Source organism: Vidua macroura, chromosome 5 (assembly GCF_024509145.1).
Source record: "Vidua macroura isolate BioBank_ID:100142 chromosome 5, ASM2450914v1, whole genome shotgun sequence".
Lineage (NCBI taxonomy): Eukaryota > Metazoa > Chordata > Aves > Passeriformes > Viduidae > Vidua > Vidua macroura.
The window spans coordinates 8387783-8411911 of NC_071575.1; the positions used below are offsets into that span (position 1 = coordinate 8387783).

The 24129-nt window shown below is 40.1% G+C and overlaps 1 protein-coding gene across 2 annotated transcripts in view; it reads left to right on the forward strand.

The window, feature by feature from the left end:
• Nucleotides 1-24129, forward strand: part of FBLN1 (fibulin 1) — a 74571-nt gene that overhangs the window by 27483 nt on the left and 22959 nt on the right. Inside the window, exons 5-15 of one of the 2 annotated variants that reach the window (XM_053977663.1) lie at nt 858-917; nt 2638-2739; nt 4362-4499; nt 6665-6802; nt 8299-8442; nt 9270-9398; nt 9900-10025; nt 10857-10976; nt 11817-11948; nt 12482-12605; nt 20689-21131. In XM_053977663.1, the coding sequence (XP_053833638.1) occupies nt 858-917; nt 2638-2739; nt 4362-4499; nt 6665-6802; nt 8299-8442; nt 9270-9398; nt 9900-10025; nt 10857-10976; nt 11817-11948; nt 12482-12605; nt 20689-21043 (1568 nt within the window). In that variant the 3' untranslated portion in view covers nt 21044-21131. Of the gene's footprint in view, nt 1-857; nt 918-2637; nt 2740-4361; nt 4500-6664; nt 6803-8298; nt 8443-9269; nt 9399-9899; nt 10026-10856; nt 10977-11816; nt 11949-12481; nt 12606-20688; nt 21132-24129 lie in introns of those variants that run through there. The other variant, XM_053977662.1, reaches the window with a different exon arrangement.

The window sequence follows — 24129 nt, forward strand, 5'->3', positions numbered from 1 at the left end:
TCCCCTATGGCTTGAGGATTCAGTTAGCCAACCCAGCCTCTTGCCATTGCACAAACACGGCTTTCACATCCTCTATGCATCACTTGCTTGTAAGTGACTGCTGGTGGAATGGGCTCGTGCACAGTCACTGAAACAAGCCTCAGTTTCCAAGCCAGTAAGCAGAGTATTTTGGGATCATGTTTTTGCACACTACCAACCTAGCTTTGCCCCCCTGTTCAAAGTTGTGGGATTGGAGAAAGTCCATTAGCTGGTTCTTTGGGGATGCAGTGGGTTCAGGATGTTTGGCCCTTGTGTGTCCTCATGTGGTGAGAATGGACTCTTGGAATACGTTCATGTGTCAGGAGTACCACAGATCAAAACTCTCCAATGTATATATGTATATTTGAAAGAATGCCTAAGTATGTGCCCAAAAACTTAGGTGTGGAGTTCTTTTTCAAATGAAGTCTAAATAAATAACTGAGGTTAATCTGATTTTCATTAAATCTCTGAGTACCCCAAGCTACTATAAAGTCAGTGGAAGCCAAGCATGCCTCAACAACATGCCTTATGAAAATGAGGTTAAGCTCTGGTTAAAAGTCTGACATTAAGAACCTGTGTTTGAAAATATCAGTCCATATGTAATCTATGATCACAGTGTGACTTTCATATTGAATCAGTCAGCTGGAAAATGCCCCATGGCCATGAGCATTTGAATGTCAAATTTAAGTAAGAAATAGCTGTAAAATATGTAAATAATGTTTTTTAATTTTGTTCTGGTTTGTCCAAAACCCTGGTGTGAGTTCCATCCCAAGCACACAGTGTTTTACCTTGAGAAGAAAAGTGCTTTCTCCTCTAATGCCTATCTCTCCTCTTTTTAGTTGAAATTTCAAAGGAGGAACTAGACCAAGAAGATCCTTATCTGCATGATGGCTGCAGAGGTGAGTCAAGTGACTAGTCCTGCTAGCTCTTTTGTGATTGCTTTCAATAAAGTGAAGCCAAATTAGATCTAGAGATTAGCCAAAGCCTTTTGCCTGGGATAGTTATGGGTAAAAAAAAAACATGAGGAAGAGCCTTTCCAAGGAGTAATGGTCCATTGTGTGATGCCTAAATAGTGCCCAAATACAAGAGAGGCATTGTTGTTCACAGTGGAGTTCATCTTATCCAACTGAAGCTGAGACAATACATTTAACTTCTACTTCTAGTGGGTAATACCTCAGAAGTGTCACCCTTGAATCTCTGGAGTACTTTGGATTCTTCAGAATATGGTGATCCTATATTACATATGTGCATCTTTTATTCTTCTCTTGGTGTTTGAATATCAGGGTGTTTGAATATGAAATTAAACTTGTTTCTGTTTGAGATGCATCACCTGAAAAAAAGGAAGACAAAAGTGGCTATTGTTCTGAATAGCCATGCTGCTCTGCCTCCTTGGAAATGTGCATTTGGAATATTGCTCTGCTAAGTATTCTGATTTATTGCTTGTCACATATGATTTACATGTCTGTAAACCTAAACCAGAAGTGATTCATTGTTATCTGCCAACATTTCAGAACTCAGAAATGTATTTAGGATAAAATCAATTTAATAGGCTTATATTCCAGTTGAAAAATTATTTACTGTGCTTCATGTTCTACAGCTGTTACACTCTGGAGAGAGTGGGAATATCTACCAGGTCATTAATGAACCAGAGTCAACAGTGCCTCTCCTCCTTGTCTTCAGTTGCTAATTAGAAGAGATGACATAGAAATATGTGTTACATATTTTCCTGGCGTTATTTCTTCATGTAATCAGTTGTTGTATTTTTCAGTTAATCAGCTGCCTGCAGGAGATGGATTGGTATTGCTAATTGCCAGTTGGTGGCTCAGTCTACAGTGTATTTTTCTGATAAACTTGGCATGCCAGAAGTACTTGTAATTTTCAGAACTTTAATAGGGGAAACTTAAATTTCCTAGGCAATGAAACTTCCAGCAATTTGTTTTGGAGCACCTTCATGTTACATGGGGAAATTAATTCTATTCTTCTAACACTCCCACTACAGGTTTTACTGTGTCAGGATGGAGCTCACAGTATTAGCAGAGATTCAGAGAGCAGAGGCTGTTGATCTTAAATACACAACTATGGTTCCACCTAATTTTCAGTGATGCATTAATGGCCCTATCCTCATCAGAAATTGTTGTACTTAAAAAATTATTTATAACGTATTATAGCTGCAATTGCTCACACGGATTGTGCCTATCTCACACCTTTTGTTTAATCCCTATCCAGCCATCCTAAAAAACAGGACATGGGTTCTGTTTGTTCTAAGAATATCTGCAACCTTACAACAAATATTTGTTGTTGGAAGTATATCATTTTTTTCTCTATTTTTAGAATATGAAACATTTTTAATATTAATTTCTATTTTAACAAGGTCAGAAAAGGTTTTCTTAATGATGAGCCAAATTTTGCATAAATTCTTAGTAGTATTCTCTTTCTGTTTGTCAGAATAACCCTTCTTTTATTAATTTTTAGAGCTTTCAGTGCTTAGTCCTTTCTTTCTTTTGTAAATGTGTATTAACTTCTTTTCTAAATAAATCAAATATCCTGTAAATTAATGGTTTGTTTCAGTTCCTATGAAGAGCCTCTTAATTACATGAGGCCTTTTAACATATCCATTAGGTGGTGGTCCCTGCTCTCAGCAGTGCAGAGACACAGGATCCAGTTACGTCTGCTCCTGCTTTGTTGGCTATCAGCTTCAACCAGATGGTATCACCTGTGAAGGTAAAAGAAATAAAGCCATTGTTTTGATTATAAACATTCGTTTTTTTAAAAGAGCGAGAATTGATACAAAAATACCCAGAGAGAAGAAAGCAAAATATGGTTATGTCAGCTGGGGAAAGAGGTAAAGTCATAAAAAGTTGATTTGAATGGAGTGTTAAAATGAGAATTGTGGAAAGATGAAGTTAAAAAAGGATCAGTGGAAAAGGTGGAGAATTTACAATGGAGAAGAGGCAGAGTTTGAATTTGTTGTTGTGAATAAAACCAAAACAGAACATTCTCTCTTGTAAATGTGGATTGTTATTGATAAGGCAGACAAAATAAATAGAGTAGGATTCTTTAGCTTGTTAAGGACACAGTTGACAGAAAGGATTAATGTTCTGGACTCCATGAGTGGCATGGCAATTGTCAAGGAAGGATTGTTAGTTTCTCCCAGAAGAAGAACTGGTTCTTCCTGCCCTCTGCCCACCCCCAGCGTGGTCAGGCACTGAACAGCCTCCCCAGGGTCTGGTCACCGCCCCAAGGCTGCCAGAGCTCCAGGAGACTTTGGACAACGTTCTCAGCAACGGGGGGGATTGTTGGGCTGTCTGTTCAGGGCCAGGGGTTGGAGTCAATGATACCTGTGGGTGCCTTCCAAATCACCATATTCTAATCTGTGGCATCAAATGAAATGGGCTGGGATAGAAGTTGCATTCGACTTCAGGCATGTGCAATGTGACATTTGGTTCTGAACTAGTGAGCCCAGGGTCCTTGTTGCTGAGGGATATGAGCCCTTCCTGGGCATTGTTCACCTTGCCCATGCTGCATAACTATTCAAGGATGACAAGTGTTCTAGATGAAGAGTGTCTTTTTCTGACAATGACTGGAAATATAATCTTAAGTACCTCAGATACAAACTTCAGAATATAAAATAAATATTGATGATTGGTCAGATTAACACTAACCTAGCTGGACATATATAAAGAAAGAGCTTTTACATTTAATACACATGGATGTCAGATTTTCTTAGGCATTCAAAGTCAAAATGAGAAAGAAATTCACAAAGGAAATGTCTATCAGTAGCGATGAAGTAGAAAGTCACAACTTGGCTCAGAGAGCCCCTCAACAATATGTTGTTGGGATGCAGAGCAAGGCGAGGATTTCTGAAAGTTTGCCTCATTCATATAGTCACTATAATTCCACCATGAAATCACTGAGGCTGGAAAAGACCCTAAAGATCATTGAGTCCAACATAAACCAAACACTGCCAACTCCACCAGCAGACCATGTATACACATCCTAGCTGTAACAACTTTAGACATATCCGGAGAGATCATCTACTACTAGACAATCAGATGATGCTGAGTCTTTGCTCTCACTCAGTGAAACTTCCTCTTAAGTACACTGTATCAGCAAGGCCTGGTATCAAACAGGGTCCAAATGTCTTTGCTGGCTCATGCCCTGGCGATGGCTGTGTAGTGGGATGTGAGTGTGAGGCCAAATCCACACCTTTGAATTCAGATGCTCGAGGAATGCCTGGTTGGAGGTGTGCCCACAGCTAGCCTTTGTCCTCGTCTCTTCCCAGGGACATCATGCTTCTTATTTACTCTCTCTTATTTACTTTTGAATAATTTTTCATATTGTAGATATTAACGAATGTATCACTGGGACACACAACTGTGGCATTGGACAAACCTGTGTCAATACGTTGGGATCCTTCCGCTGTCAGAGGGACACGAGCTGCGGAACCGGTTACGAGCTAACAGATGACAGTCGTTGCAAAGGTATGTCCTGTGCAGAGAAACTGGAATCTTCCAGGCTTAAGTTCAAAACTAAGCACATCATCATGTCATGCTCTTTGGCCTTTGGTAAATACACACGTAACTGACACACACACTTCAAGGACAGCAGTTTTTCCACCTGTCACCTCGCAAATAACCAGACCATGCAGCTGGGGGCTGCTGCAAAGACTTCCAGGAGAGATAACTGCATTTCACACTGGCAGTTTGTGTTGCATGTTTGGAGCTGGTCTGAGGACTAAAACAGGTGATTACCAAGGCCCAGAACTCACACTATGCACAATAACCTGGCGATTATTTCTGGCCAGCTCCAGTCTGGTCTGTGGAATTCATTGCTCATTTGTGAGCGGAGTGCCTAAATCCTGCTCTTGGAGCGTATCTGATGGTTTAGATGCACCTGAATGAATCGAGTTTGCACATTCTGGAGTGTGAAACAAAGTGTGGCAAGTGAAGCAACCAGGTGATTCAGTTTGAAAATGTGAAGGTAGATGCATCTTTAGAAAAAGAAAGCAAGCTTTTATCCTTAGGAGGTTACAAAGGAATTAATTTCTTAATCACAGCATTCCTAGGGATTTAAAAATGTAAAGGGGTTAAAACCACGGTTTTTGACTAGTTGTGTATGAACACAAAGGTAACAGTCCTTCTTACTAAAAAAATTACTTGTTTCAAGTTCCATCTAGCTTAAAGAATGCTCTTATTTGCCTCTGTAACTTCACCTGGCGTGCTGCCTTTACAGAGATATAAATTAGCAGCAAACTCCAGTTGATGTGGAATTGGTTTTCACTATGAGAAAGTCTGTTCCCCCTAAGCTTAGACTGGTTTATAAATAAACTAATTTCATTCCACTGAGTAAATTAACTCAACCCAAATTTTAGGTAAGGTTTTACTGTAGGAACTGATCAGTGATGAATAATCAATAGATTGAATAAAAAAAGCTGATGAACAAACTCCAGTGCCAAACCTGCAGAACATCATGCAAGGTTTTTGAAAGTATCATGGGGTGTAACTGATCCCTTTGAAGTAACACTTCCATTGGTTTGAATGACATCAGATTTAGGCCAACAAATAGCTTACTGGCAAGTATTAACATATTTCTCTGTTGGGAAAAAAAGGAGTATAGATAGTAAATTATACCTGCAAATAATGTTAGAAAGTTATCTGGGTAAGATATGTTAATAGTGTTAATTATTAATGCTATGTTAATAGTGATAAAAATAGTCATGTATGGTTTTTAAATGCCAAGTAACATAACTGAGCCATGCTACATGTAGAACCCTACTAAACCCACTTCAGTATTAACCCAGCCTAAACTTCAGATCGTCTCCACGCTCATTTTTTAAGTCCCACAAAGCTCTAGGGCTATTGTTGTATCAACTGCATGAATAAGAAAGCTAAGGTATCCTTTTGCTGAAGAATTTCTGTATTTTGATAGCTTTAGGAGATTTCATCCCATTGCCAGTTAGCAAACATTAAATTTTAGTTGCTTTATGTGGACAGGACTACATTTGTGAGTGAAGCCTCATTTGCTGTTGTCTCCTTTATCTGCTTTATGTGAACAATAATTTATTCAGAAATATTCATTGTCTATTCTGAACCGGAGCAGAATATTAAAGTAAGCAGAAGTCATATTTATGTGCATTTTAAAGCATGATAATGCAGGGATATTGCAAGCCTTAATATGGATGGGAATCAAGGCCAATTAATTCACTTATTAAAAAAATTAACAATATCTGCATTGGATTTAAAGCTAAAATTGTACTTGGGTAATTAAATCTTCCTGACTTCAAATCTAAGCACACTGCTGAATCAAGGCTGTGCCTTGAGCAGTGCTGGATGTGATGCTTTAGGTACTCTATAATAGTTTTGAATCATTTAGTTGTGAGAACTAAACTTGTAAAGCATAATATGTGCAGACACCCCCCCCTACATATAATATTAATAATGAAATTGTAATAAAATCTTAACCTACCTGGTTTTACTGAGGTCTTTTTTGAGCTAGTAAGTCAGATTGATCCTGGATTACAGAATTCCAGGAAGGTATGCTGAGGATTAATCTATGTGATGGTTTTAGTTATGTCTTATATTTTAAATGTAATGAAAAAAAACCCTGTCTAATTCCTGCTAACAATTTTTTTTTTGTGATGTACCAGATATTGACGAATGTGAGACTGGTACTCATAACTGCCCCCCCGATTTTATCTGTCAGAATACTCCAGGATCTTTCCGTTGCCGACCCAAGCTACAGTGCATGAGTGGGTTTATACAAGATGCACTAGGCAACTGTATTGGTAAGGCATGTTCTTGTCTTGGGGAATGCTCAAGTGTTGCCTGGGAGAAAAGTTGTAGTTTCTCTTGGTAGGTTCTGAGCTCCTCAACCTATTCTTCATCTGTGTATGCATTGCTCTTTCCTTGATCCCACAGGTAAGAGTGACAGATGAAAGCCATTTAAATAAAATACTTAAATATTAGATCACTATTTTTAATGAGATTCTGTTACCTAAGGTGGTTTGCTGCTTTGGGTGTTTTATCTGAAACAAAATTTTTTTTATCTGTAAAAAATTTTCATATATTTAAAAAAATGTCATATATTTTAAAAACTGTCATATATTTATTTGGAGTCTAACTCTATCCAAAAGGTTTTAGCCAAAGGTTTGTGTAGAAAGCTGTAATAATGACATCCTCTGGAACACCCTTTGATATTAGTCTGCTTGGTTTTACAGGCATGTGGGTCTTTCTAGGCCTGTCCCACGTTACAGCCCATCAGGATTCTTATTGTGTATGAGAAAGATGGGAGAGTTATAATATACTGTGGAAAGGAGTTTTACTTTAAAGACTGATGACAATCTTGTCAGGCCAATGCCTTGTTTCCAAGACTCCCCGAAACCAGAATTATAGCCTTCCTATAAATGCATTAAAATTACTGGTTTCCAGGAGACTTTATATGGATTTGTCTAATGTGACCTACAAATCTATCAGTTATTCCCTTGAGTATTATTTTCAAGTCTCAACTCAACTTTTAATTCCCCCATTGGCATAGCAAGTCTTGGACTTGTGGAACTGGCCGAGCAGCAGCAGCTGCCAAGTTGCATTCATTATCAGCCCCTTGTTCTCCTGTGGTGTTGAAATCTGACACTGGAAACAGACTGAAAACAAAACTGCAGCCTTTAAAATGAGGGGGGCCAGTGCCTGTGCACAGCAAGCCCTTTGAAAGCGCACGCCTGCCACAGGTAGTGCCAGGTCCATGGCAGCTTTTGATTAACTTGCTGTCATGGACATCAGTGCAGCCACGTCAATTTGCAGCAGCAATAGTTATGGCCCGTAAAATGCATTTGCTCAAAACATTTAGGCAGTTTCACAGCCTAACTTTATGCACTGGGTATCAAATGCTGCTCTATGTGGAGTTGAGGGGATTTTGTTGTTGGATTTGTGACTCTGATCATCATGTAGAAGCTGAGAGCTCGATCAGAACACACAGACTGAAGCAGAATTGGTTAAGCTGGTGAACTGAACTGTTGATCAGTGCTTTGTACATTTAGGAGAGACTTTTAAAGGCTTTGAAACACATACAAGTTTTATACCAAATTTCCACTGCTTTTCAGTGGTATCTATGGCTTTTATACTTCCCAGTCTTCACTCTGGAAGTATTGTATCAGTGAAGCTAAATGTCATGAGTAGTTGTCTTCTCCCATAGGCAGAACTTTTCTCTGAAGGGTTACATAACGAGAGCATCTTGCCTTAAACCTCTTGAGACCAGAAAGAGTTATGCTGACTCGTGCTCTTGCAGATATCAACGAATGCCTGAGTACCAACATGCCGTGCCCAGCTGGACAGATCTGTATTAACACTGATGGCTCCTTCACCTGCCAGCGAATCTCACCCAGCTGTGGCCGAGGTTACCACCTCAATGAAGATGGAACGAGATGCGTAGGTGAGTGACAGCTGGGAAGAAAAAGCAGTTCTAAAGAAAATAACTCACATAAATAATTTATGTTTACCAGTGTCTTGCACTTTGTCCAGGTTTTTATCATTCACATGGTCAATTCTTGATCCTGTTCTTTCCCTCATGGCAGTCCCAGCAAGTGAAGAATGACAAGCATCCACCCTCTGTCCTTCATAAAACTCATGAAACACTACATTTTGAGAAGAGGAGTAATGATTATCAGCCCCCATAAATGGCATTGCTGTGACTGCGTCAGTGGAACAATGCTGTGTGGTCCCAAATCTCCTTAGCAGAGAGAGATAACACAAGGTCAACTTAATGCCCCACAGAAGCCATTCAAGTAACACTGAAAGATATAGATGCCTTTGGCTGGCTTTTAACTGAGGTGGTTTTTGCAAAGACAGGCATTTTTGTATGGATTTTCAATTTCTGTGAGTGGCTTATCAAAGCACTACTGATGACTCTGGATCTCAAACATCTTAGACTAGATGAAAAACTGATCCACAAATATGAGTGTGCATCATAAAAAAAAATTGCACCTGAATTCCTCCAAAGATTGCCTGATTACTTCATTGTTTTCATCCCAAGTCCATCAACATTAAGGACACCTTAGAGCTAAGTTGCTTTGGTGCGAATGGTTTGGACTTGTGACTCCGATCATGTAAAAGCTGAGAGGATGATAACATCTTTTTTTTTCTGTTTCAAAACACTTTATAACCACCAGAGGACAAAAAAAAAAAAAAAATATGTTAACATGTTGCTCTTCTCTCAACTTGAATAGTTAGAAGTGTACTTAAAATCACTTTTTGTTTTAGATGTGGATGAGTGCTCATCCTCTAACCAGCCCTGTGGAGAAGGGCACGTTTGTATCAATGCCCCAGGCAATTACCGCTGTGAGTGCAAAGCTGGCTACACCTTTGATGTCATCAGTAGGACGTGTATTGGTAAGTTGCACCATCAACCTAAATATGTGCAGCCATAGCACTTACAAAATGATCCTGTGTAGAGAACGTCACTGCTCTGTGTATAACCTCTGTCATCAGAATGTAAAATTGACTGCTGTATTATTTGGCTGACTCTAAAACCATATTAAAGAATTGCTGATACTTCAAAGGAAGGTGTATTAGTATTGTCAACATGTTATCTGCTAGCCTGTTAAAAGGTAAGGTTGTGAGAGTGCGTGTAATTGTTTTCTGTGATATTTTTATAAGCACCTACAGGAAAAGATTCCTTTGGAAGATCAAAGCAACTTTCTACAGTATAGATCTAATCCAATTATACTCTGGGGTGCTTCTAAATGAGCATTTTGAGGACTTCTTCTCTCTTTAGTGTGAAATTTAAATCTGGAAAATAACAGTCAAACTTTTATAATCGCATTCTTGTCCAGACTGGTATCACAGTGAGCCAGCCAATCCATAGACCTCTCTGTGTGTTCGTCATTGCAGATATCAATGAATGCAGGCGCTACCCAGGCCGCCTCTGTGCTCACAAGTGTGAGAATACTCCTGGTTCCTACTACTGCACTTGTACCATGGGCTTCAAACTTTCAGCTGATGGTAGATCCTGTGAAGGTACGACTGTCAGGGCTTTGGTTATGGACTGTGAGAAACAGCTCATTGCTCTTTTAGCTGTTTTTTATTTTTGCTTGCAAGACTGCACTGGAATGGCATGAGAAATCACAGTGCAGTGTCTTTGACTACATGAATGCTGCTGTGCTTCGTCAAGGCCACTATAGCCCACAGCTTGAATATATCACCCTTAGACTGCATCATTTGACAGGGCAAGATGACACAGCCTCAAGCTACACCAGGGAAGGTTCAGGTTGGACATCAGGAAGAATTTCTTTCCTGAAAGGGTGCTGAGGCATTGGAAAAGGCTTCTCAGGGAGGTGGTGGAGTCCCCCTCCTGATGGTGTCCGAGGAACACCTGGATGTGGCACTCAGTGCTCTGGTCAGGGTGACAAGGTGGGGCTCAGTCACAGGTTGGACTTGATGGTCTTGGAGGTATTTTCCAGCCTGAATGGTTCTGTGATTCTGTGATGCAGAGGGGTATGGATCTGCTTTTGCTGTACTTTGAAGGGTGATTCAACTCAATCAGCTTCAAAACCTTCAAAACCAGCCTTGCTGATATCCAGACAAAAAAATGTAAGTGTTGGCCTAAAGATTCCCTCCCAAACTCACACCTTGAAGTGCAGGAGGAAATTATAGCACAGTGCAAATTAACCTATACTGCTTGTTAAGAGTAACACACTTGAGAGTCCCCTCTTTCCAGGTTACTCAGTGACATGTACCATCCTTTTTTAATTAAAAAAATTACTTTCCAAAATTTTGCCTTATTCCAGTATTAGGGATGATGAATATTACAAGAAATTCGGGGTTCAGGTGTATAACTTTGCATTTTAGATTTGAATGAGTGTGAGAGCAACCCCTGCAGTCAAGAGTGTGCCAATGTGTATGGCTCCTACCAGTGCTATTGCCGCCGTGGATTCCAGCTCAGCGACATCGATGGCATTTCGTGTGAAGGTGAGCTCTGTAGTGCTGCAGGGAAAGGGTGGGTGGGCATTTCTTGTTGTTGCCATAACAAACGTGAGCAATTCCATGTAATTTTTCATTTTAACATTTGAATCTCTTGGGTATTTTCTTGTGAAACTGTATTTAATGAAGGTCTCCCGCCCGTGTCCTTTTCTAGAAGCATCTCTTTGTATGCTGTCATTTTTGCTGTTTACACTGAATTGTAGCTGGGCACACTTTTATAACTTGACAGAAATTTGTCTTTTTCCTGAGGAACTATCAGAATTTCTAGTCTTCAGCAAGTGGAGATATGAGCATATTTATGTGTTACATATGTAATACATTATATTACTAGGTAGTATTTTATATATCCTCTTTTTGTGGCTGGTTCTGAACTAATGTGTTGTCAAATAAAAGGAAGATGTGGGTGTGACCTCATGGACAAGATCCTGAGCTTGAACTTAGGTCTCCAAGACTCACTAAACAGTGAGGCCTTTGGCAGAACACCTAATTTTGATTTCCTTTTGTAAAAACAAGGATAAATCTATTCCTCTCCTTCCCTTTTATAAAGCACTACAATACATGTCACTGTAAAGGGCTTGCTCTCGTCCATTACTTTGTGTCTTGGGCTCTCATATAGCTTTTAATTTTCTTCAGAGTTCCATTTATTCCTGAAAATCTTTGCTATTTAGATTGGCTAGAGCCACACCTATCTGATGATCTTCTTCATTAGAAGAAGAAGAAATTAGAATCATCAAATTGTATTTCAAGCTGATAGCAGGAGCACTGTTCATGTGCACTGGGCTGAATGTCATGAACACATAGAAAATTAGTGGTGTTTTTTTCTTGCAGATATTGATGAATGTGCTTTGCCCACTGGAGGACATATCTGCTCCTTTCGATGCATTAATATTCCTGGGAGCTTTCAATGTACTTGTCCCTCCACTGGGTACAGGCTGGCACCCAATGCACGCAACTGCCAAGGTGGGTTCAATAACTGCAGTAATAACAATCCTCACTGGATTGTGGAATTCTGACACGTTCTAGCAGCTTTTGTATTTTAAAAAATGCCTTTCCTATGACATTATAGGTAATGAAGTACACATCAGCTCAACATCTCTGAAGAAATCATTCTTTTATAATAAATATACAGGAAATTTCAGTTACAATGTAATTCAGTAGAGACTACTTTTAGAAACATTATTAAATAATTATAAAAAATTCTTACAATGAAGATTCCAACGGTGAAATGCTATGAGTTAGTTTAGCCATTAAAAGGAAATATCCTGCTGTAAACATGTCAGCAAATTTTTAGGTCTTGTCCACTTAGTGGCACTGCTGCTCTTCCTTTTCTTCTTGCTGGTTGGTTGGGTTAGTGTTCTTCTTTTTTGTTCTTCTGTCCTCCCCTTGCAATCCTGTAGTAATGTTTAATTGCACCCCATGATAGGATACTGTCTGGCACCTGGAAGGAGAGGAAAAGCATGTATTTAACCCATGGCCCTGTTTCCATTTGGCAGATATCGATGAGTGTGTTGCAGAAAGCCACAACTGCTCTTTCAATGAGACCTGCTTTAACATCCAGGGCGGCTTTCGCTGCCTGTCTTTGGAATGTCCTGAGAATTACCGCAAGTCGGGAGACACGTAAGTGCCTTCTTTTTCAAGGTCAAACAGTTTATTGGTGGCATAATCTCCTCAATGTCATGCAACTGCTGACTGAACACAGAGCAGTTTCTAGCTAATATGTATTGTGTTGGCAGGCCTACCCTGTGTTTTGCACACACAAGTCTGCTTTCTTTCTCATGCTCCTCTTTCTAAGAAAAAAAGATACTCCCTTAAAAAGTGCCATGTGTCAGTGGTTTGCACCATAATGATCTCCTGAGCCACAAGCAGACACTCTCTGTCTGGCTCCCTTGCAGCCAGCCTGACAGGAGGGCTACATTGGCTTTAAATCCTTGGTTTTTATTTCAGAATCACACACGGTCTTTCCTTACCTTCACACTTCAGCTAGAGGCTTCTTTTTTAGCTCCCTCTCTGAATTCTCACCTGTATTGTTGCAAAGCATTGCAAGAATGTCTTATTTTTGGTACTATTTAATTGAATCATAGAATATTAAGGGGTTAGAATGGACTTTAAAAATCATCTAGTCCCAACCCTCTCTGCCATGTACAGGGACACGTCCCACTAGACCAGTTTGCTCAAGGCCATATCCAAACTGGCCTTGAGCACTGCCAGGGTTGGGACATCCATGTCACTGGCCAACCTGTTCCAGTGTCTTACCACTCTCACAATGAAAAATTTCTTTCTAATATCTTACATAAATCTCCCCTCTTTCAATTTTTATCCAATTTTCACCTGTATTAAAAACCTGGGAATCCTAGCAAGGGTGGTATATTAGCTGCAGCTCACAATGGTGTCTCTAACCTAGCTCAGAGATAGTCTGCGCATACTGGTGTAGAAAACAGGAGACAGCTCTGGGAGGAGGGGCAGCTGGCAGCTCTTTTATACCCATCAAATAGTGCCAACAGAGAGGAGAAGTTGTTGCAAGCTCTTAGTTGTGTAGCTAGAGTTTATGGGTGGTGAAAGTGATGCTTTGCCTCCTGCCCTGTGGCTTTCTGGCCACCCTGTACTCCAGCAATTCTTCCAAAGGCTGCTTCATGGTCCCCAGTGTGCCCCGTACTCAGGTAAGTGTGTACTCCACCAACCAGGGAGGAAAGCTGACAAATCACATTTCTTATCAGCCCACTACTGCTTTTCCCAGTCAGTGCTGGTATGGCCACCATCTGTCAGACAGACCTGAGTACTCTTGTGCCTCCTCTGTAGAATGAAGCCAACAGTGATCTTCATCGCAGGGACTTTGTGGGGATTAGTTAGTTTGCATTTAAGCCTTAGTCTTTGAAATGTCATGTAAGTGGCACAGCAGATGTATTTGATCAGAATGCTGGAGAGGAAGTTCATGGTGTAAGCCCAGCTATTCATAAAATATGCTTGTGTTCTGAGAAGGGTAAATAAGAATTAAATATGCTTGTGTTCTGAGAAGGGTAATAGGAATTAAATTTTAAATTAAATTTGTCAGATCAGTGACCAAGCAGTGCCTCATGATGCAGATGTTCTCTTTATTTGTAAGACTGTGGGTTCATTGGTATCCTAATTTTAAAAAAAAGTGCAAAAAGTGCATTGTGCAATGGGCCACTAGGCAGAATTAGCAGATTTCTGCTCTTACAGACATTCCTGCATTACAGAGTTGAATTTATAAAATACACATCATATACACATTCAATTTAATTTTCTCTCTTATCTGTATTTGACTTCATTGTCTCTTTGAGCTATATGGCATCTTTTGGGAAAGCAGTAGAGTGTCTGTTTTCCTGTGTCTAGGTTGTTGGGCTCTGCAATGGCTTTCTCTGCCTAATTCAGACCTACTCATAGGGTGAGATCCTTCTGATGTGCTCAGGCTATAATTAGGCTGAGTCAGACAAATCCTGCAGCTGCTCAGTGAAATTCTAATTACTTTAATTCTTTAAGTTATTATCTTGTTGGATTTATTAGGTTTCCCCCTGTCAACAGCTACAGATAGTTACTAAATGTATTGCTGAAAACATGCTTGCATAAAGCAAAGAGAATGTGAGCTCATTGTTGTCACTGATGAGCGCAGTGGGTTCCACAGGTGCTCTCATACCCAGCTGGATACAAATGTTACACCAATATGCCAGAATCGGGGTTTATGGGTGGAATTACCTGGTGCTCGCTGGGGAGCAGTTTCATAAGACAGCTCTTTAGCACCCTTTTTACATCCAAACTACTTCACATCTCCTTGCCTGAATCAGTTTTGCTTATGCACCCCAGCAGGGCTGATAGCCAGCATACCTTTGTTACATTCTGCATGATAATGACATTAAATTGCTTTTTCACTCAGGCTCTAAAATCAAAGTAGTTGGCTTCTTATCACACCTAGTACAGATACCATTTTTTATCTCCTTTCTATTCAAAACACATTCTAGTTTCACCAACTTGGCACATCATAAGAAAGACAACTTATTTTTCCTTTTCCATCAAGCTGGCACCTTAGGAATTTTTTTTTTACTCTGTTCCCCATTATTTTCTTTGGAATAGGTACAATTTAATAGGCATCAGTCCTGTAAATCCAAGTTTCCTTATTCTTATTTTTCCTTAAAAGCCTTATGTACAGGCAACAGCACTCAGTGATCCAGAAGCTTCTTTACCCACTACCTGTAAAGCAAAGGTTTTTGCATGGTGGCTGTTGCAGTGGCAATTGCCATCAGGTGAAGTAATTATAGTATCATCCCAAGCTATGGGCTGAAACCTCAGGATGCTGTTTAGATACTCTGAGCTCCAGGAGGAAACAGTCTGTGTTATCTTCCCCAAAGACAGCAAAATGCCTGGCTTGATTTAAATGGTAACAATTTTATTGAAGGCCTTATCTCTTTGACTTAAATTCTGCATTTTGTGTTTCATTGATCAATCTATAGGCTTGGGATTTTTCCCAGGATAGATAACATCTGCTGCTCCTCATAATAGAACTTGCTGCACTGCCTTGCCAAACAGTTTTTGTTTTCAAATTGCATAACAATTAATTCCTCTTTATATGGCATTGAAGTCTAACATTTGTAATATTTAAGCCAAGAAAAATAGTAGAAAAGATAAAGAAGCGTTTATGGCAACATGTCAGACGTGTGCTGCATTGAGCCAAATGGGGAATTATTTGTATTTTCTAGACATGTCTGCGCATATTATTAAGGTTGCCTGGTGCTTATCATTATTAGGATATGTTTTTAACTCCTTAAAATGTTGCCAAAATGTAACCAATGGCTGAAATTTTACATGCTAAGTGTCTGACTCAGGCTCAAGTTTTGGCAAATTTCAGCCAGAGCGGTTCATCCATTTCCAAGAACAAGTGTAGAGAGGAACACACTGGTTTGTGTGTTTTAAAGACATTTTGGTGATTTATTTTTTCAATTTACTTTAACAGTTTGCTGTCATGTAATGGAGCAGAAATCTGAAATTTGCTATGAAATTGCTTTTGCACTTTTTGTCATCCTTACCAAAATCCTCTGAAACTTTTAAAATTACAAACTTTGAAAAATTTGTAAAATTGCATTCAGCCTTTTTTTAAGAAATTAAGACCTTGATGGGTAAACTTAATCCACTCTATGCCAAAATAGTTTCAGACACACCTGGAATCTTTCTGAGAGTTCTTTTGCTTCAAGTCCATGAATGATAAGGATTTCAGAGCCTTAGTAGCAATCTGTCTTTGTGTTTGGCAATCTGCCTCACTGTAATTTAATTCTTCCTATCAATAGAGAGGTCTTTTTCTTCCATCAACAAAGAGTTCACTTCTGATTTAGTAGTCCTGAGCTTCTTATTGCTCTTCAAAGCAGTCTGAGACGTGCAGATCCAGCTCCAGAGACTGTCTGAGCCTGCTCCCACATAAAGCCACAGGAGAGGAGCCCAGCCTGTCCTGGGCCAGGTGCTGCCTGCCTGGACAACCCCAACTCCATGGACAAGCGAGCTGTTTCTAGCGTGGATGAGAGAGGAGCCAACTTGGAGAGAAGAAAATGAGAAGAAAATGAAAACTTTGAGACAGGGAGGTTGAATGTAGGGAGGGAAGGATCTGAAGGTACGTCAAGGTGAGGAGAATGAGTCTGGGAGATGCTTCAGGGGTAGCAGGTAAAATGGGGTAAAGCTATGAAGGGGGCAACCACAGGGGTCAGGTCCCTGTGGTCAAGGGTGACTGCTTCCAGGGAACTAATGACAGGCCAAGAGGACATCAGGAAGAATTTCTTCACTGAAATGGTGGTCAGGCATTGGAAGGGGCTGCCCAGGGAGGTGGGCATTCCTGAAGATTTCCAAGGAATGCCTGGACGTGGCACTCAGTGCTCTGGTCTTGGTGACAAGGCTCTGGGTCACAGGCTGGACTCAATGGTCTTGGAGGTATTTTCTATCCTTAATGATTCTATTACTCTATTCCAGATTTGGATGGGGACCATCAAAGGAAGTAATAATTTGGGATGGCCACACAAAGATCCTGAGGGAAAGGATCTGTGCTTTGGGTCTAGGGCTGTGAGGTGGAAATAGAGAGAACTAAGCGAACTAAGTGTCAGCCAGGAGAGAATGGAGCAAGAGGAGGATTGGCACTGGCTGAGTAGACAGTTCTGATGCCAAATATTTAAGTGACAAGCAAGGGCCATAGGCTAGGAAAGGGGATAGGAAGAAGAAACTAGATTAGCAAAGATGGATGAAGGAGACAAGGATAGGATGTAAAGGCACAGTGCTGAGGGCAAAGAGAATATAGTTCTGTCTCCTCTACAGCTTGAAATGTCCTAGATACTTTCTAGGAGGAGCACTTGTCCATCCTCATTATTACTCTGCTGTATCCTATTTTTCTTCCTGAAGTGGGGCTCCAGATTCTCCTTTGGTTAAGAATTTTCTGTGAAACCAACCAATCGGTTGGTTTCATTCCCTCAAAGTTGTGGTCTGTTAAAGACAAAAACCACCTTCCCTGCACAGCTGATCATTAGCATCAATGTCCATGATGTGGCCATGGCTCACTTGGACCTCATGGTGTGGTGCAACCTGCTGAAAAGAAGTGCACACCAATGACAGCATGAGCAAGAGCCTTTGCAGTGGAATATATTCTAGGAGGCCTGGAAGACTGTTACAGCTCTGGAAATCTACAGCATAGAATGTGCAGTGAGGGTATAGTCCACTAATAAAACTTGGTTAGTTGTTCAGGATGTTGAGTTGGTTTCCCTGTAGGAAGTAAGTCACAAAGCCATACATCTTGCTAATAAAAAGTTCATTTTCCTTCAGTGCATGAGGAGTTGTTGCATACCACTCAACTCCTTTGAGCACAATGAAGTGAAAATCTGACTTAGAAATTAATGTGAGGGAAGGCACAAAATACTTTTCTCCTTGTTTTTCTGTTGAATTTATTATCTACAAATGGAATCCCTCTAGTTTTGGTAGTTTTCATTTATCAGTGTTTGGTACATGAAATTCAAACTGGGAGTAATTCTTTGAAACCAATATTTCAGCCACATAAATAAACATAATAGAACAGAGTAGAAAGTGAGCTAAAATAACTGGGTTCAAATTCAGGAATAAGCATTTAGCAGCAGTATACATTCACTTTTGTACCCCCTGCACCTGATTTCAGAGTTTTGCAAAGACATAAAACTGTCCCTGGGCTCTGGGCTGGTTTTCTCTGGTAGCACTTTCTGCCTTCTCAGCACTCCCCTCTCCTGCTGGGCCCCTTGGCTCAGCGCAGTGGCAGGACACAGGAGCTCTGCAGGCAGCTCTCCTGTCCCAAGGAGCCACAGAGCTGGGCAGCACCCAGGGCTTGGGCTGCTCCCTCATTAGCAGCAGCTTGTTGCATTCCCCCACCATGTGATTCCTGCTGCCCACTGAAGTCTAGAGAGTACACTGGGGTTGAAATACTCTTTGCTTCTTGCCTCTGTGGTGTGTGACCCCAGAGTGAACTCTGGTTCTTGAAAGCAATAATATTTGCTATCTCTCCTTTGTGGTTATTTGATGGAACAATTACTGCACATTAACTGAACCTACAGTGCAATGTGCAGTGCATACCACCACAGCATGAGATAAAAGATGATGAATTTTGAATAATTTTAGCTCCTAGCTGCAGGCACATCTATCTTCAGAAATAACTTTCTGAATCCACAGAATGTTCTTTTTCAAGTTTTTGAAAGCTGGAAGCTTTGCTTTTTTTTGTTCTCCTAAAAAATTCTGCCCATAATTTAAAAATGTATTTTACTTTTATAAAATAATAAGGGATAGGATCTTTATGAGAGTGTAAGTGCTCATGAACATGTACATGCTTCTAAGAAATTGTACTTGAAGAAAACATTTCCAACTAAGGAATTAACTGTCTCAACTTGCTCCGTGATTTCAGCAAAACCAAGTAGCCTCATAATTTTAACAACACCAAGTCATTCTCCTTAGTGGAGTTATTAATGACGTTTCAGAAAAGAATGCAGAGCTCTCCATACCTGAAAATACTTCAAGAGTATCCACACCTAATTAGCTGGCCATCCTGTGAGGACTTGTGTATGATCTTTAAACACATGAATAAAACTAAGAATGCATTCAAATCTTCAAAGAATTGCTTCAAAGAACCACTTTTGTTTGCAAGCAGTATTAAAAGAAAACATGCAACACCTTAATTGAAGAACTGAGGGTACTTTTAATTAGTCTTCTTGAAAGTGCTGATTTTGCATATAATGAGAAGTTCCTGGAATTCAGATCACTGTGCATTGGCAACAAAGTGGGGCTTGCTTATAAACCACAGTTCTGTTGGTAGCAGATACCAATGATGATAGGAGCTCAAACTCATGTCAGAATAAAGTAATTAAATGCACACTCATATTTCCTTGGGGTGGTAAGAAACAAACCATGTTTTTATGCTGGAGCATTTCTTGGTAAAGAAAGAAATTGTTTGGGTTCCAAAATTTCAACCTGTGGAGCAAAGACTGCTTGGAGTGGAGAGACTCTTGCATGTAATTTAATTGATTCATAGTTTTGCATGAGGCAAGTTTGGAGCTAAATGCTCAAGCTGATCATGATGAAATTTTGCAAAGTCATCATCCAGCTGAGATCATTGTTGTCTACCTTTACTTCTACACACCTGCCTGAAAGGATGTTTGGATACCTATGTGGTGATTTGGGCATATCTTTAATCTGAAATGCATACAAACTTACCCAGTAAGCAATCCTTTACACACCTCTCAAACCCACCAGGTACCATGATATCAGATCTTCATTAATGTGTTCATAAACTATTAACACTCTTAAACAGCAGTGACTTGGATGCCCATAGCTGTCTACCATATTTTCTGGACAAAGTTCACTTGTCTCTGGAACAGAATGCATGAAGATTGTGACTGCTAATGTAAAGGTTTGTTGCTCCCTGCCAGCCTGTATGGGTGATCTCTTGCTAGTGCTCTGGATTTTTCACTGTGACACAGTGATGAGGGAATGAAAGAACAGAGGGCAAACTCCTCTCTTACCAGAATAATTCCCATGACTTAGGGTTATGTAAGAGGAGACTGAATGTGTAGGACACATGCTAGAGACATCAGGCCATTGGATCTTGTTTTCAGGGCTTGCCTAGATGGGTGTTAGACTGACTCTGGTTGGTTCTGATAGTACGGAGGAATACTGTGCCATACCAGCAAGAAAAGGTTCATCTTCAGAGACCAACTCCTTGGACATTCATGGTTTTCAGAATACTTCACTCAGTCTTAAAATACAGCCAGACATCCCAAGTAGGACACAGACAACTCCCTTACCATTTAGAAACTCTTCCTTTACTGAACATATGTCCAACCAACAAAAGAATAAAACTTGGAGGGGAAACCAGTGCCAGTGTTCTCCCTAGGAGAGCTTGGCTGACGTAAATGAAAATAAACTCTCACCCCTGCTGAGGTGCCAGTCTTGATCCATCTGTGCGTGCAGAGCAAGGGCAACACTTCTGACAATGGCAACGCTTCTCCCAAATCTCCAGCTGCAGGCAAGTTCATCCTTATTGAATTCATATCCCTTTGCAATATGAGTGAAGTGCCAGGCTGAAGAATGGATACAGGATGCAAGTCAGCCTATCTTTTCCCACCCCCACTGCCCTTGCTCTCCCTCCCACTCGCTAAAAGTGCGCTAATCTTCCTCTTGTCTTGTGTTCTCACTTTTCTTGCAGTCGCTGTGAGCGCTTGCCTTGTAATGAAAATAAGGAGTGCCAGAGCCTGCCTCTGAGAATAACCTACTATCACCTCTCTTTTCCTACCAACATTCAAGTACCCACCGACATTTTCCGCATGGGTCCTTCCAATGCTGTCCCTGGGGATAAAATTCAGCTGTCCATCATCAGCGGGAACCAGGAGGGGTTTTTCACCACAAAAAAAGTGAACAACCACAGTGGCCTTGTGGTCATGCAGCGTCAAATCACAGAGCCCAGAGACCTTCTTCTGACAATTCAAATGCGACTTTCCCGCCATGGAACTGTCAACACATTTATTGCCAAACTTTTTATCTTTGTCTCTGCACAGCTTTGATCCCTAACTTACAGTCATCATTGGCTACTCTTTCTCTTCTAAGAGTAGCTTTCCCCCCCCAATTTTAATAAAGTTTTAGTTCATCTGTTGCATGCTGCACTTGCATTTTATTTGCCATCATCATTACAGTTTTCCACTTTCCCCTATAACTGAACATCTTAATTTGTGGAGATTCTTCTGTGTACTCTGCATCATAATACAAAAGCTGGTGTATAAGAGTTCATTACCTGAGCACACTGAGGACTGAAAGCTATTAATTTACTTAACACAGTCCACTGGGAGTCCACTGATCATACACAGTTACATAGGTTTAGGTCTAAATTTTCCAAAGAAAATAGGAACATATTTTGAACTGTCTCAACTGAGACATCTCTAGAAAATTTCATCACTTATGCAGCAAATAGTGTGGATTTTCTGAAATCTGTTAAAAAGGCATAACTTGGACCCTTAGGACCCCTGAGGTGCCCCAGCACATGGGTCAGTATAAAAGTGTGCAGCCAGGTTCTCAAGCTGTCCTATTTATTGTTGCTCTGTTGTGTCCTGTGAGCTAATGTTGATTTCCACCAGGTACAGATCCCAGTTCTAGCTTCTAAAGATGGTACAAAAGCTAATCTCTTCTAAAGAACATTTATTTGAGAGATATTTTATCTTTCTTTCTGTGGAATTTTTGCTGAATGGAAAAACTAATGACAGCAGAACAGCAATCAACTTCATAACAGCATTCAGCTAATACCAGACAGCTCCTTTCTTTTTCACAAGCTGAAACATTCCCATCTACAGGAACATTTGTAAAAGATATTTGATTTGTCTCATAACACTTTTGTCTCTCCAGCTTTCATATTAAAGCTGATAAATTTTGACCAGTAAAGACTTTATCCACAACTACAATCACACCAAACCATAAGTACTCTGAAAAGTCAGTCAGAATTCCAGTATCCAAATCTTTCTTCCTTTGCTTTGACTTTCTTTGTTTACTTCTAAGCAGTCAAGAACAATGTAGAGGATAAAACTGGAATATCTTTGGAATTCTTTTGTTTTCTGAGCTGGAAGAGGATTTATTTATTACACAGAGTCCTTTTGTCGATAAATATTAAAAGCTCATTCCCAGAGATATGATCCAAAAATTAATGTTCTACACTACCCTGGGCTCAGTTATCTCTGCTGCTCATTAGACAGGCAGAACAGTCATTCCACAGAAGGACAGGGAACAATCCATGGTAATGCACCTATAGAAAAAATATCTCACTATGTAAGGGCTGACAGCACAGTCCCAGTACAAGGGTAGAAACTGGGAACCTTCAAAACCAAGATCCTAAGCCTAAATCACCTGAGCACAAGGAATGACTCCATTAGCTGGAAGTTGCAGCTCTCAGGCTCATCACCAGCCAACACCTGGATTGGGGCAGGACTGCAGCGCTCTGCCAGAGTATTACACGCTCCCCAAGGCAAAGTTTATCGCAGCTGGCTGACAGGAGTTCAGGTCTCATAAGGAATGCCCGTGTTTAATAAGCCTGTTGACACATCCTTATAAAGGTGCCAGAAGCTGCCAGTGGGGATAGAGTCCCAGATTTAAATACTGGGAGCACAAGCCCGTGTTACTTGAGCTAGTGGGGTTTATTACTGCCACAGAAGATGCTTATATGTAAATGCTCTCTGGCTAGAGCATCTTATATGTAAATGCTCTCTCCTTATGAGGCCATAATAAAGTAGGATAAATATTCAAAAATGAACTTCATTTTTGCAAACATTAATCTATATTTTTTTTTGGCAGGAAAAGAAGGGAGTTTGAGAACATGGCCCTCAGTGTTGTAAAATGCTCCCACATTAATTGTATTTAGCAAGGAATTCAAGAACACAAAGCTCACATTCCCCTGTGTTAGATGCTTGAATGCTGTAGTGTCACTGGGACTTTCAGGACCATGTAGGTAATTACATAGTGCTATTTATATTTTCTAAATGAAAATTAAATCACAGCTCCTGGTCCAAAGAACTTATTGACTGAATCTAAGAGACAATATGAAAAAGAACCGTATCAGGACCGTAGAAGAATGAGAAGATTATACTCAGGAAATAATCAGAGCAGCTGAGCTGTTTCTTAACTTTCTTCTCTTTAAATGAAAATGCCTAGAAGGAAGATGATCTCCAAAGCTTTAATTCGTGCTACAGGCAGAAAACTTGAAGGAAAGGTACAAGTAAAAAAGTTCTCATCACTGAGGAAGAAACTTTTGCCAGTCACAGTTCCCACTGTAGGAGAACATGAGCAAAATGGAAAACATCAGCTAATCAGAAGATGAAATGCAAAGATGATGTGTAAGGATAATATTATAAAGTATTATGAGAACATTTTCCCCCCCAATTTTAATAAAGTTTTAGTTCATCTGTTGCATGCTGCATTTGCATTTATAGCAAAGATCAGGATTTGAAATAGATGTTAGCTGTGAAAGAATTTACTCCAGTTCAGAGATGTCCAAAAGATTAAGCAATGAGAGAACAAAGTGTTATCAACTGCACTTTGGATATGCTGGCAATTAGCAGGGATAACAAAAGAAAAGTGATCAGAGAGTGAATATAATGAAAGAACATATTCCAGTTTAGCAGTGAGCACAGAGCATGCAAAAAGTCCCCCAAGTTAGTGGAACTGGTAAAGAGGAGAGACAAAAGGTACAAAGAAATCGAGTTGACACAGACATTTATCTGTCACACGTGTGGTTATGAGCTGGATGGATCTATAAACTCAGTTTAGATGAGAGCTAACTCAAATCACTTGTGACCATTGAGATCCTCTGATCTGTACCAAAGTCATGGCAGAAGGCTTTATTCCACAGGTGAGAATCATGAATGCAAGTCTTATTTAGGACTTCATCTTACACACAATTATGGCTTTATTGGCAAAGTATTTCAGAAATACTTGTACTTGCCTTTTGTACTAACTGAAGTTGAGAGTAAAGCTCCCTTTAATTCCCAGGAAGAAGCAAAAGGAGACCACTGCCTGAGGTCTGACTGCCTGAGACACTCCCACCACAATGTTTTTTGCATACAAATTCTATTATCTAAATACAGCTGTGGTAATTTAGGATGTTCTATGT